The sequence below is a fragment of the Martes martes genome (genome assembly GCF_963455335.1).
Source record: "Martes martes genome assembly, chromosome: 15".
In the NCBI taxonomy this organism is placed as follows: domain Eukaryota; kingdom Metazoa; phylum Chordata; class Mammalia; order Carnivora; family Mustelidae; genus Martes; species Martes martes.
The window spans coordinates 67,247,383-67,262,156 of record NC_137903.1 but is presented as its reverse complement, the minus strand read 5'-3'; the positions used below and the strand labels follow the sequence as shown (position 1 = coordinate 67,262,156).

General features: G+C 39.0%; 1 protein-coding gene across 3 annotated transcripts in view; it reads left to right on the top strand.

Annotated features, from left to right (window-relative positions):
• The window catches only part of FIRRM (FIGNL1 interacting regulator of recombination and mitosis), a gene marked incomplete at both ends in the record, with an annotated part of 50,788 nt that overhangs the window by 6,740 nt on the left and 29,274 nt on the right, over window positions 1-14,774 (top strand). The window contains 3 exons of one of the 3 annotated variants that reach the window (XM_080824101.1): window positions 1,101-1,266; window positions 2,763-2,847; window positions 5,217-5,355. In XM_080824101.1, the coding sequence (XP_080680227.1) occupies window positions 1,101-1,266; window positions 2,763-2,847; window positions 5,217-5,355 (390 nt within the window). Of the gene's footprint in view, window positions 1-1,100; window positions 1,267-2,762; window positions 2,848-5,216; window positions 5,356-14,774 lie in introns of those variants that run through there. The other 2 variants (XR_013967990.1, XM_080824102.1) reach the window with 2 other exon arrangements.

Sequence of the window (14,774 nt, the reverse complement as noted above, 5' to 3'; positions counted from 1 at the left end):
TGTATTACTGGAGTAGACTTTTCCATAGCACAAAGAACCACGTACAGGCATACTTAGTTTTATTGCACTCTGCAGACACTGTTTTTTTACAAGTTGTAAGCTTGTGGCAACCCTGTGTCCAGCAAGTCTGTTGGTGCCATTTTTTCCAATAACATTTGTTTACTTCATGTCTCTTCGTCATATTCTGGTAATTTTGGAAATATTTCGAACATTTTCATTATTCGTCATGGTGATCTGTGATCAGTGATTATGACTAGCTGAAAGCTCAGATGCTGGCTAGTATTTTTTAGCAATAAATATTTTTTAGTTAGGGTATATACACTTTTTTTCAACATAATGCTTTTGCACACTTAAACTGCAGAGGAATATAAACATAACTTTTATATGCACTGGGAAAACAAACTTTATTTAACTCATTTTATTGCAGTAGTGTGCAGTTGAACCTGAAATATTTCTGAGGTGTGCCTGTATGTAAATATTTGTTTGAAAATAAGTGGTTATAAGGAAGTGATTAAAAATGGGCTTTTGTGGGGGTTTTTTTGTTGTTGTTTTATTGTTTTTCCTTTCTATAAAGAAAGAAGAGACACAGATTTCTGTTGAGTCACAGGAATCCTGAAATTGTTCTGTCATGGTATTGGTGGATCAGGTGAATTCCTTAATGATTAGGTGCCTATAAAAGGAGACCAGCCCTTTTGTAGTCCATGTCTACTTTCCTGAGGCAGCTTTAAAGCATAAAAGCTGGCATAGGATTTGTGGGTCACCGGCAGTTTTGATACTGGTCTTCATTGGGTGAATCACATCACTGGTTTAACTAATGCTTCTCTTTGGTGATAGGGTGTTAAAAGTCAGGTACTGACCGAACGTTACGTATCTCATTTTTAGTTCTATATTTCCAAGGTCAGGATCATGCTTTATACACGTCTATGTTTTTTGAAGTACACGATACATAACGGATGGTCACTAAACTTTTGTTTAATGAGTAAATATGTAATTCAGGAGAAAGCACTAAAGTTATGTGCAGTGATGGAATGAGTTAAAGTAAATTTGGCTCTTGAGCATTTTTATGATTTGCTAATTCTCTCATTTTTATTTGTGATCAGGATAGTGAATCTGTCTATTCTGGGCATTTACACCTAGTTTCAGATCTTCTCCAGGCTCTTTTCAAGGAGGCCTATTGTCTTCAAAAGCAGCTAATGGAACTCCTGGATATGGTTTGCATGGACCCTTTAATAGATGAAAGTGATGATATTTTGAATATGGTAATAGGTAAGTGAGAAAACTTCCTACTTAATATGTGACATATGCTGACTAAACTATATATCCATTAATTATTGAACCCAACATTGTTTCTAATGCTTCATGGTATTTTACTCATTATGTATAAAAAAATTTAAGTCCTACCTGACATATTTTTAATCTTCCAAATTTTAGAATTTATAAAATTGATATGTGATACCTTAACATAAATTTGTATATTCAGTTAATATTCACCATATGTGATTTTTCCACAGTGATTAACAAAAAAAGTCATGCAACTTTATACTTTCTAAAGTAGTCCAGATTCTGAGGCAGGAGCTTTCAGAATTTTTAAACCATAGTTCAGTAAGAAATGAAGTTTGCATTTCTTTCCAGAGCATATATAGTTGCATATGTATGGGTATGTTTGTGAATGTGTTCTGTATACACCACATTTATTTATTATATGTAAAGTAATACCTGTTTTACATGTAACATAGTCTGTCATACTGTTGCATTTTTAAAGAATTGCTGATTGCTGCTTCAAAATTTTATCACTCAGCAATGCATTATAACCCAGAGTTTGAAGAACAGTAATATAGAAGGACAAAGATTTCATTGATAGCTTCTGTATAAAGAATTAGGTTGGCTTTGTGCAGTATACCAGGTACCTCTTGCTCTGTAAAAAAACCACCCCCAAATCTATTAGGTTATAACAATTACTGCTTTATTTATCCACGATTCTGTGAGTCAGCAGTTTAGGTTGGGCTCAGGTGGGACAGCTTTCTCTGGTCCATGTGGTACAACTGGCTCGCTCGTTCGCATTTTTGCAGTAACCACATTCACATCTGGCTGTTGGCAGAGGCAGAAGCACTGAGCTGGCCACATGTGGCACATCATCCAGGAGACTAGCCTGGGTGCGGTCACCTGACGACAGCCTCAGGGTCATCATCAGGAGAGGGCAAGCCCCAATGTGCAGGAGCTTTTAGCTCTTTGCTGACCTCATAGTTATTGTTATCCTACTGACCTACGCATGTCATACAGCTAAGCCCCGGAGCAATGTGGAGTGGAACTGTGGATTCAGAAGGGCAAGTCACTGGCCATTTTTACAAATAAAATGAAAGAGTAGAAGCCTTTCATAAATACTGCGAAAATTTGCTCTAATTCCTTGTTTGGCATTTCCTTTGCAGCTTATTTTGTCGTTTTGGATTAGAATATCTACAGAATATTTCAGTTATAATAGGGTACAACTTTTATTCTACTGAACATTTCAGTTAATTTAGGTCATTTAATTTTATTTAGGTAGGTGTAAATATCAAAAATTAATTTTCTGTAGTTTGTAAAAACCATAAATCCAAAGTATGACACTTACTTTTTTAAAAATTACTTTGAAAGTTTTTTTTCTAACTGTATTATCTACTTTAACAGATGTCAAAATGGATCAGTAGGTAGTTTTAAATATAGGAGAAACTCACCCCGCATGGCATTTGAATGTCCTCTAAGAGTTCTATTATCTTTTTTTGTAGTTATTCATTCATTGTTGGATATCTGCTCTGTTATTTCCAGTATGGACCATGCGTTTCATGCCAATACTTGGAAATTTATAATTAAGTAAGTTTCTTTCTTTATTTTTATTTTTTGTAATATATTTCCCATATCCAAAATCATAATTATTCATAAGTTTTGTAGATTGCATTTAAAACATTTTGTATGGTGTGTATAAATAACGTTTACTGACACTGCTGTCTTGATTAATCCAGATACTGTACACGGAGCTCCCGAACCAAACTGGGCCTCTTTAATCTGCTACATCTAAAACTTAAAAAGTTCTACTTTGTTACTAATACTTTTTTTCTTTTTCAAGATATTATTTAAATTCAAGTCTGTTAACATATAGTGTATTACTCATCTCAGAGGTAGAATTTAGTGATTTGTCACTTGCATGACACCCAATGCTCATAACAAGTGCCCTCCTTAATGCCCATCACCCATTTAGCCCATCCTCCACCCGCCTCCCCTCTAGCAAACCCTCAGTTTGTTCCCTAGGGTTAAGAGTCTCTTATGGTTTGCCTCCCACTAGTACTTCTGAAATTGCCTACTGCTGCTGTTATTTAACCCACAAGGTGTTTTATTTCCAGGCTTAGATAAATTAATAGTTGTAATTAGAGCTGAATATAATCCCCTTATTATATGCCTTTGAGTTGTTCAAGTTTAATTCCATTTATAAAGTAATTTTAGCTAGAGCATTATGAAAGGTTACCAGGGAAAGTGCCCATAATGTTCATCAGATTCCTGGGGGTGGGAGGAGGTGGATTTGAGGTATTAGAAAATGGCTAAGACCCTCTGCTTTATACACATGCATAAAAAGTAAAGGTCAGTATAATATTTTTAGGTGTTAGGTGCTTTTCTTGCACTGCCAGGAAATCATTCTTGCCCATAAGTAATAGTGGAGAGGCTAAAAGTGTCAACCCAGAGCCAGTCTGCATGTGCTTGAATCTATTCTGAAATCACTCTTCCTGAACACTTGGGCAATTTGGTTATCTTCTCTGAACCTTAATTTGCTCATCCGAAAATGGGAGTAATTAAAATAGAGCTTTCTTGGTGGGTATAATTTATTTATTTTTTTTAATTTATTTTTTTGAGAGAGAGCACAAACAGGGGGAAGCGGCAGAGGGAGAGGGAGAAGCAGATTTCCTGCTGAACAGGGAGCCTGATGTGGGACTCAGATCCCAGGACCCCGAGATCATGACCTAAGTTGAAGGTGGACTGTGTGTGTGTGTGTGTGTGTGTGTGTGTGTGTGTGTGGTGGATGCATGATTTAATTTTACTTTTGCTCTGCTAACTCAAGGCAACTCAGCTCTTAACCAGCTGAACCACCACGCTCCCTCTTGGTAGGTTTATAGTGAGAATTAATTGAGTTTATCAATAGGAAATCCTAAGAACTCTGCATGGCCCATAGCCCAGCGAATTGCCACATCACTGCCTTTACCCTTGAGTGTCTTCTACTCTTGTCCTCTTTCAGTTCATTTGCTAGCCAGTGTTCAGTCTGATCTTTTGAAAATATCAATTAGATCATATCACTCTACTGCTTAAAATCCATCCCATTTTACTATGGGTTACAACCTAATCCTCTCTGGCCTCTGCCTTCTTCCCCAGCCCATGTCTGCTGCTCTGTCCCTGCTCCTAGTTCCTCAAAATACCAAACTCTCCTACCCCAGGGCCTTCTCATCACTCTCCCTCTTCCTGGGACGCTCCTCCACACCTTGCTGACTCCTGCTCATCTTTCCGTTCTCAGCTGTAGCGTTCTAGCCTCATGATCGTGTTCTTTGATATTCCTACCCTGAGAATACATTATTTTAAATCTCTCTACTGTAGCATCCTGGACTTCCCTACCTTAGCATTTATCACAACTGTAATTGATTATTCTTTTTTTTTTTTTTTTTTTAAGATTTTGTCCATTTATTTGAGAGAGAGAGAGAGAGAGAGCATGAGAGGAGAGAGGTCAGCAGGAGAAGCAGACTCCCTGCCGAGCAGGGAGCCCGATGCGGGACTCAATCCTGGGACTCCAGGATCATGACCCGAGCCGAAGGCAGTTGCCTAACCAACTGAGCCACCCAGGCGCCCCTATAATTGATTATTCTTAAAATTATTTAATGTTCTCTCTTGTGCTAGAGCAGAAGTTCCGTGCAGACAGAGCAGAGATTGTGTCTTCATTCACTTTTCCATCCCCAGGGCCTAGCAGAATACCTGGGACTTTAGTAAGAGTTCAACTAATTTTTTTATAAGGAGAAGTAGAAAAGTAGCCACTTAATAAGCTAACATGACAGCTTCAGAGGTAACATCAGCACGTCTTAATTATGCCATGTCTAATATATACGACACATTGTGATTTTTACATGTTACTTCAAGTCATATTTTTATGGACCTGTGTTACTTGATGTGTTCCTTGTGATTGTGTTCTTTTCTTTTTATTCTTTTAGGCAGAGCCTTAAGCACCAGTCGGTTATAAAAAATCAGCTGAAACACAGAGATGTAATCGCCAGCTTGTGTGAAGACATTCTTTTCTCCTTCCATTCTTGTTTACAGTTAGCTGAGCAGATGACACAGTCAGAGGCACAGGTAAAATATGGTCTCACAGCACATAACAGTGGCTCTTTATTCATTTGGCTGTTACTAAATCTCATGTGGATCTATGGATCGGTTTACCTAAAAGGGTTGTAATTTGTTGTTGTTTTTTCGATCTGGGATTATTTACAGCCCATAATTATTTTTCACCCCACCATGGCATTAGACTCCTACCTACTCTTATTCCCTCTAGAAACTAGCTGTCTCCTGCCTAACCCCCCTTTTTATGTAATAACTGGTTGTCAAGGCATCCACTCATTCATTCAGAATCCTTTCATTCTTTTCTACCTTAGGTCAGAAATCTAACTCCTTAGCTCTGTATTTGTGTGAGATTGTCTGGTACACCCGCAGTTGGCCTGTGCTTCACCAATCTGTTGGAACCTGTAGTGATGTGATATGTAACTGTGTGTGTGTATCAGTGTTCTCAGATTGATGTGCACTTACTTACATTTATTTTGATTTCAGAAAGTTAGTGTTGAATTGGCATCCCATTTACGAAAGATACTGTATTATAAAAATTTATAAGAAGTTTATTGGGCATTAATAGTTCATTTTCTTATAACAATTTATACATAGTATCTTTTGTTCTCAGACTAGTTCTTTAAATTTTATTTAATTCATAATGGCCCTAAATTGTAGCATTAATAGTACTCAGGACCTAAGAGTTGTATATAATGATTTCAGTGGGAAAATGAGTTAAATATTTCTTCCCTAAAGTAACAGTAACCTTTCTTCCCATTGTGGACTTGCCAGCAGATACGGGTAGTTCCTTTGTATCTGTGCTCGTCCCCATCCAGCAGCTGTGGGGGTAGGGGTGTAAGGGTTCCTCCCTTTCTGAAACACTGGTTGTAATTTTTAGGGCAGAGGTGATATGAAAGGACTAACCCAAGGGGAAGATGGAATTTTGAAAAGGAGTTCGGAAGGAACTCAGGAGTAGCTTTAGGAAGGGGCTCACCTTTTCCTTCTTGCTTCTCTTTCTCTTATTTGTTCTCCCCTTACATCCTTTCTTTTCCCCTTTTCTTTTCCACCCCCACTTCCTGTTATCAAGTCCCCTTGCCAGTTCCCCTCACGTTTCTGTAAGGAGGAGGCTTTTGGCTGAGTATCTTGTGTCAGGGCAGGAAGGTTGTTCCTTATTCACTTTAAGCCTATATATCTGTATTCTCAGTCTTGACCTCCTTTTTTCCCAGTTTCCTTCTTGCTTAACCTGACCCCACAGACTTTCCAGCCAGTGCTGGAGAGGAAGATCGGAAGAGATGCAGGACGGGAGACACATGGGGAGAGCCCAGGCAACAGTATAGTGGAAGAGAGAAGAGAAGTCCTGGGGCTGCCTGACCAGGGTGGCTGTTTGCGCATGAAGTATCTAAGTTCAGCTTATATAATCACTTGAATGTAGAAATCAAAGAATTTACATTATAAACTTTCCTAACTCTTCAAGCAAATTTTCATGTTTTTCCTTGTGAAAATGTGGGACTGGTGGAGAGACTAGCACTACTCACTGTCCATTGCCTGAAATGGACAAGATAGTCTGTTTGGTTTCTCCATTCTGAACTCTAAATTCTGAGCTGCATCGCCCTCTGCCGTTCACTATTAATGTTTATTGAGGAATCAAACCATTATCTTAGAAGTCTTCCAAGCAGTTTTCTCACTTTGTTTTAAAAAAATCAAAATAAAACTTTTCAAAATAATAGCATATATGCTAATTATGAAAGCATACAGATGTACCAGTCCCTGTATTCGGTTCCTAGGACTTCCATAAGAAATTACCACAAATTGGGTGCCTTAAAACAACAGGATTTATTCTCCCACAGTTCAGAGGATAGAAATCTGAAATGTCTCAGGAGGACCGTGTTCTTTTAAAGTTCTAGGATAGATTCTGCTCCATGCCATTCTGTAAGTTTCTGGTGTCCTTGGCATCCCTTGGCTTCCAGCTGGAGAACTCCATTCTCTGCCTTCATCATCATGTGCTGTTCTCTCCCTGAGTCTTCACACCATCTTCTTATAAGGACACCAGGCGTACGGAATTGAGGGTATACTCTACTCCAGTGTAGCTTCAGCCTACCTAATTATATCTGTAATGGCCCTGTTTCCAAATAAAGTCTCTAAAGTACCAGGGATTAAGGCTATAACATATCCTTTTGGGGGATACAGTTCAACTTCTAGCAGCTGTAAGATTGGCATTTATTCTCCGTTAAGTCTTGAGCATGGTTCCAGAAAGAGAATACTGTATTAGATTGTTTAACGTACAGTTTTTTCTTAAAATTTTTAATTAACACATAATGTATTATTAGCCCCAAGGGTACAGGTCTGTGAATCATCAGGCTTACACACTTCACAGCACTCACCATAGCACATTCCCTCCCCAATGTCTATAACCCAATCACCCTCTCCCTACCTCCCTCCCACAGGCAACCCTTAGTTTGTTTTGTGAGATTAAGAGTCTCTTATGGTTTGTCTCCCTCCTGATCCCATTATTGTTTCATTTTTTCCTTCCCTACCCCTCAAGCCCCCTGCCCCGCCTCTCAAATTCCTCATATCAGAGAGATCATGTAATTGTCTTTCTCTGATTGACTCATTTTGCTCAGCATAATACCCTCTAGTTCCATCCACATCGTTGGAAGTGGCAAGATTTCATTTATTTATTTATTATTTTAAAAAAGATTTTTATTTGTTTATTTATTTGACACAGAGAGGGGGAGAGAGATCACAAGTAGGCAGAGCAGCAGGCAGAGCAGAATGCCTGATGCGGGGCTTGATCCCAGGACCCTGAGATGATGACCTCAGCCAAAGGCAGAGGCTTAACTCACTGAGCAACCCAGGCGCCCCTAGAGTTCATTTCTTTTGATGGCTGCATGGTATTCCATATATATATACACATATCATATATATGGCACATATATATACACACACATACATACATACATACATACCACATCTTCTTTATCCATTCATCTGTTGATGGACATCAAGGATCTTTCCATAGTTTGGCTATTGTGGCATTGCTGCTGTAAACATTTGGGTGCACGTGCCCCTTTGGATCACTACATTTGCATCTTTAGGGTAAATACCCAGTAGTGCAATTGCTGGGTCATAGGGTAGATCTATTTTCAACATTTTTAGAAACCTCCATGCTGCTTTCCAGAGTGGCTGCACCAGCTTGCATTCCCACCAACAGTGTAGGAGGGTTCCCCTTTCTCTGCATCCTCGCCAACATCTGTCATTTCCTGACTTGTTAATTTTAGCCATTCTGACTGGTGTGAGGTGGTATCTCATTGTGGTTTTGATTTGTATTTCCCTGATGCCGAGTGATGTGGAGCAGTTTTTCATGTGTTTGTTGGCCATCTGGATATCTTCTTTGCGTCTGTTCATGTCCTGTGCCCATTTCTTTTTTTTTTTTTTTAATTTTATTTACTTGACAGAGATCACAAGTAGGCAGAGAGGCAGGCAGAGAGAGAGGAAGGGAAGCAGGCTCCCTGCCGAGCAGAGAGCCCGACGCGGGGCTCGATCCCAGGACCCAGAGATCATGACCCGAGCCGAAAGCAGAGGCTTTAACCCACTGAGCCACCCAGGCGCCCCCCTCTGCCCATTTCTTGATTGGATTATTTGTTCTTTGGGTGTTGAGTTTGATAAGTTCTTTATAGATTTTGGCTACTAGCCCTTTATCTGATATGTCATTTGCAAATAGCTTTTCCCATTCTTTCAGTTGTCTTTTGGTTTTGTTGACTGTTTCCTTTGCTGTGCAAAAGCTTTTGATCTTGATGAAGTCCCAATAGTTCATTTTTGCCCTGGCCTCCCTTGCCTTTGGTGATATTCCTAGGAAGAAGTTGCTGCGGCTGAGGTCGAAGAGGTTGCTGCCTGTTTTCTCAAGGATTTTGATGGATTCCTTTCTCATATTGAGGTCGTTCATCCATTTTGAGTCTATTTTTGTGTGTCATGTATGGAAACGGTACAGTTTCATTTTTTTTGCATGTGGCTGTCCAATTTTCCCAACACCATTTGTTGAAGAGACTGTCTTTTTCCATTGGACTTCTTTCCTGCTTTGTCAAAGATTAGTTGACCGTAGAGTTGAGGGTCCATTTCTGGGCTCTCTATTCTGTTCCATTGATCTGTGCGTCTGTTTTTGTGCCAGTACCATACTGTCTTGATGATGACAGCTTTGTAATAGAGCTGGAAGTCTGCAATTGTGATGCCGCCTGGCTATTCAAGGTCTTTTCTGGTTCCATATAAATTTTAGGGTTATTTCTTCCATTTCTTTGAAAAAAATTGATGGTATTTTGATAGGGATTCCATTAAACGTGTAGATTGCTTTAGGTAGCATAGATACTTTCACGAGATTTGTTCTTCCAATCCATGAGCATGGAACATTTTTCCATTTCTTTGTGACCTCTTCAATTTCTTTCATGAGTACTTTATTTTTTTTTTTTTTAAAGATTTTATTTATTTATTCGACAGAGAGAAATCACAAGTAGGCAGAGAGGCAGGCAGAGAGAGAGAGTAGGAAGCAGGCTCCCTGCTGAGCAGAGAGCCCGACGTGGGGCTCGATCCCAGGACCCCGAGATCACGACCTGAGCCGAAAGCAGAGGCTTTAACCCACCGAGCCACCCAGGCGCCCCTTTCATGAGTACTTTATAGTTTTCTGAGTATAGATTTTTTGCCCCTTTGGTTAGGTTTATTCCTAGGTATCTTATGGTTTTGGGTGCAATTGTAGATGGGATTGACTCCTTAATTTCTCTTTCTTCTGTCTTGTTGTTGGTGTATAGAAATGCAAGTGATTTCTGTGTATTGATTTTATATCCTGATACTTTATTGAATTCCTGTACAAGTTCTAGCAGATTTGGAGTGGAGTCTTTTGGGTTTTCCACATAGAGTATCCTATCATCTCCAAAGAGTGACTTCTTTGCCGATTTGGATGCCTTTCATTTCTTTTTGTTGTCTGATTACTGAGGCTAGGACATCTAGTACTATGCTAAATAGCAGTGGTGATAATGGACATCCCTGCTGTGTTCCTGACCTTAGGGGAAAAGCTTTCAGTTTTTCTCCATTGAGAATGATATTCACTGTGGGTTTTTCATAGATGGCTTTGATGATATTGAGGTATATACTCTCTATCCCTACACTTGAAGAGTTTTGATCAAGAAAGGATGCTGTACTTTGTCAAATGCTTTTTCGGCATCTATTGAGAGTATCAGATGGTTCTTGTTCTTTCTTTTATTAATGTATCGTATCACATTGATTGATTTGTGGATGTCGAACCAACTTTGCAGCCCAGGAATAAATCACTTGGTCATGGCGAATAATCCTTTTAATGTGCTGTTGGATCCTATTGGCTAGTATTTTGGTGAGAATTTTTGCATCTGTGTTCGTCAAGGATATTGGTCTGTAATTCTCTTTTTTGATTGGGTCTTTGTCTGGTTTTAGGATCAAAGTAATGCTGGCCTCATCAAATGAGTTTGGAAGTTTTCCTTCCATTTCTATTTCTTGGAACAATTTCAGGAGAATAGGAATTAATTCTTTAAATGTTTGGTAGAATTCCCCTGGGAAGCCGTCTGGCCCTGGGCTCTTGTTTGTTGAGAGATTTTTGATGACTGCTTCAATCTCCTTACTGGTTATGGGTCTGTTCAGGTTTTCTATTTCTTCCTGGTTCAGTTTTGGTAGTTTATATGTCTCTAGGAATGCATCCATTTCTTCCAGATTGTCAAATTTGCTGGCATGTAGTTGCTCATGATGTGTTCTTATAATTGTATTTCTTTGGTGTTGGTTGTGATCTCTCCTCTTTCATTCATGATTTTATTTATTTGGGTCCTTTCTATTTTCTTTTCGATAAGTCTGGCCAGGGGTTTATCAATCTTATTAATTCTTTTAAAGAACCAGCTCCTAGTTTTGTTGATTTGTTCTTCTGTTTTTTGGTTTCTATTTCATTGATTTCTGCTCTGATCTTTATTATTTCGCTTCTGCTGCTGGGTTTTAGGCTTTCTTTGCTGTTCTTTCTCCAGCTTCTTTAGGTGTAGGGTTAGGTTGTGTATTTGAGACCTTTCTTGTTTCTTGAGAAAGGCTTGTATCGCTATATATTTTCCTCTCAGGACTGCCTTTGCTGTGTCCCACAGATTTTGAACAGTTGTATTTTTATTATCATTTGTTTCCATGAATTTTTTCAATTCTTTAATTTCCTGGTTGACCCATTCATTCTTTAGTAGGATGCTCTTTAACCTCCATGTATTTGGGTTCTTTCCAACTTTCCTCTTGTGGATGAGTTCTAGCTTCAGAGCATTGTAGTCTGCAAATATGCAGGGAATGACCCCAATCTTTTTGTACTGGTTGAGACCTAATTTGTGACTCAGGACGTGATCTGTTTTGGAGAATGTTTGGAGAATGTTCCATGTGCACTAGAGAAGAGTATGTATTCTTTTGCTTTGGGATGGAGTGGTCTGAATATATCTGTGATGTCCATCTGGTCCAGTGTGTCATTTAAAGCCTTTATTTCCTTGTTGATCTTTTGCTCGAATGATCTGTCCATTTCAGTGATGGGGGTTTAACGTCCCCAACTATTATTGTATTATTGACAATGTGTTTCTTTAATTTTGTTATGAATTGGTTTATATAGTTGGCTGCTCCCATGTTAGATTGTTAGATCTTCTTGTTAGACTCTTTGAGTATGATATAGTGTCCTTCCTCATCTCTTATTATAGTCTTTGGCTTAAAATCTAATTGATCCGATATAAGGATTGCCACCCTGGCTTTCTTTTGATGTCCATTAGCATGGTAAATTGTTTTCCACCCCCTCACTTTAAATCTGGAGGTGTCTTTGGGTCTAAAATGAGTTTCTTGTAGACACCATATTGATGGGTTTTGGTTTTTTATCCATTCTGATACCCTGTGTCTTTTGTTTGGGGCATTTAGCCCATTAACATTCAGGGTAACTATTGAGAGAGATGAATTTAGTGCCATTGTATTGTCTGTAAGGTGACTGTTCCTGTATATTGTCTCTATTCCTTTTTGGTCTACTACTTCTAGGCTCTCTCTTTGCTTAGAGGATCCCTTTCAATATTTCCTGTAGAGCTGGTTTGGTGTTTACAAATTCTTTCAGTTTTTGTTTGCCCTGGAAGCTTTTTGTCTCTCCTTCTATTTTCAATGACAGCCTACCTGGATATAGTATTCTTGGCTGCATGTTTTTCTCATTGAGTGCTCTGAATATATCATGCCAGTCCTTTCTGGCCTGCCAGGTCTCTGTGGATAAGTCTGCTGCCAGTCTAATATTTTTACCATTGTATGTTACAGACATCTTGTCCTGGGCTGCTTTCAGGATTTTCTCTTTGTCACTAAGACTTGTAAGTTTTACTATTAGATGACGGGGTGTGGACCTATTCTTATTCTTATTTTTTTTAAGATTTTATTTATTTGCCAGAGAGAGAGAGAGAGAGAGAGAGAGAGAGACAGTGTACACACAAGCAGGCAGAGGCAGTGAGAGAAGCAGGCTCCTTGCTGAGCAAGGAGCCCCATGTAGGACTCGATCCCAGGACCCTGGGATCATGACCTGAGCCGAAGGCAGCGGCTTAACCAACTGAGCCACCAAGGCATCCTGACCTATTCTTATTTTGAGGGGGTTCTCTGCTTCCTGGATTTTGATGCTTGTTCCCTTTGCCGTATTAGGGAAATTCTCTACTATAATTCACTCCAGTATACCTTCTTCCCCCTCTCTTTCTTCTTCTTCTGGAATCCCAATTCTGATATTGTTTCCTCTTATGGTATCACTTATCTCTCGAATTCTCCCCTCATGGTCCAGTAGTTGTTTACCTCTCTTTTTCTCAGCTTCTTTATTCTCTGTCATTTGGTCTTCTATATCACTAATTCTCTTTTCTGCCTCATTTATCCTAGCAGTAAGAGCCTCCATTTTTTATTATACCTCCTTAATAGCTTTTTTGATTTCAGCTTTGTTCTATTTTAGTTGTTTTATTTCTCCAGAAAGGGCTTTTATTTCTCCAGAAAGGGTTTCTCTAATATCTTCTGTGACTTTTTCATGCCCAGCTAGAACCTTGATAATCATCATTCTGAACTCTACATCTGACATATTACCAACGTCCCTATTGATTAGGTCCCTAGCCTTCGGTACTGCCTCTTGTTCTTTTTTCTAATGGTGAGTTTTTCTGCCTTGTCATTTTATCCAGATAAGGATATATGAACGAGATATATGATATAGAGAATAAAATACTAAAAGTGTGGCAAAGACCCCAGAAAAATGTGCATTAACCTAATCAGAAGAGACCCCAAATCATGGGGAGAAGAAAGGGGGTAAAAAGTTAAAAAAGAAAAAAAAATATATATATATAATATATATATTATATATATATATTAGACTGGTTATATATCTATATATATAGATAGATATATATATATTAGACTGGTGAATAGAACAGAGCCACCGACTTAATTTGGGGTGTATTTTGGTCCCTTAGAAGAACCTACCTCCCAACGTTTTAAAGAAAGAAAAACTTATATATATATATATACACACACACAAAAATAAGGGTAAACACGATGAAGGGATGGAATATGACTGCAAAGATGAAAATTTCAAAATATTCCGAAAAAGGAGTTGATAAGTTGGTTGGGAAAAGAAAGAAAAAGAAAGTGGAGAGAATTTGCTCAGGCTGGAGACTAAAACAAAGCCCTGTGCTAAATTTAGGGTGTATTTTGATCTATTGGAAGAAGTTGTATCCCAGAATTCTTTAGAAGAAAAAACCCTGTATTACACAAAAAATAAAGTTAGATACAATGAAGGATAAAATAGGACTATAATAATGAAGGTTTAAAAAGATTTTTTTTTTAGAAAGGTATTGTTAAGATAAACTAGTTAAAACTAGTTAAGATAAACTAGTTAAAAATCTTTAAAAGATGAAAAAGGGAAAGTTAAAATTAAAATAAGAAAAAAATAAAATTAAAAAATTTAATTAACTTTGCAAGATTAAAGAATCATGGAGAGAAAGCCATGAATTTCATGCTTTGCTTTCCCCTCCTCTGAATTCTGCTGTTCTCCTTGATCAGTGAACTTGGCCTTGGCTGGATGTTCTTGCTGATCCTCTGCAGGAGGGGCCCATTGCCGTGATTCTCAGGTGTCTTTGCCCGAGGCGGAACCGCACCGCCCTTGCCAGGGGCCGGGCTAAGCAATCTGCTCGGGTTCTCCCGGAGCTTTTGTTCCCTGAGCCTTTCTGTACCGCTTTGGAGGACGGGAATGAAGGTGGCGGCTGCCCAGTCTCCGTCGGGAGGAGCCGAGAGCTCGGGGTCCCGCTCCTCAGTGCGCCTTTGGAGAAAAACCATTAATCCCTCCCGTCTCCCTGGTCTCCGCCTGTGCTCCAAGCTTCCCTGGCCTTTGACCGAGCGTTTCTATCTCTGGCACATGGCCCCATTTGGTGTCCAAACCC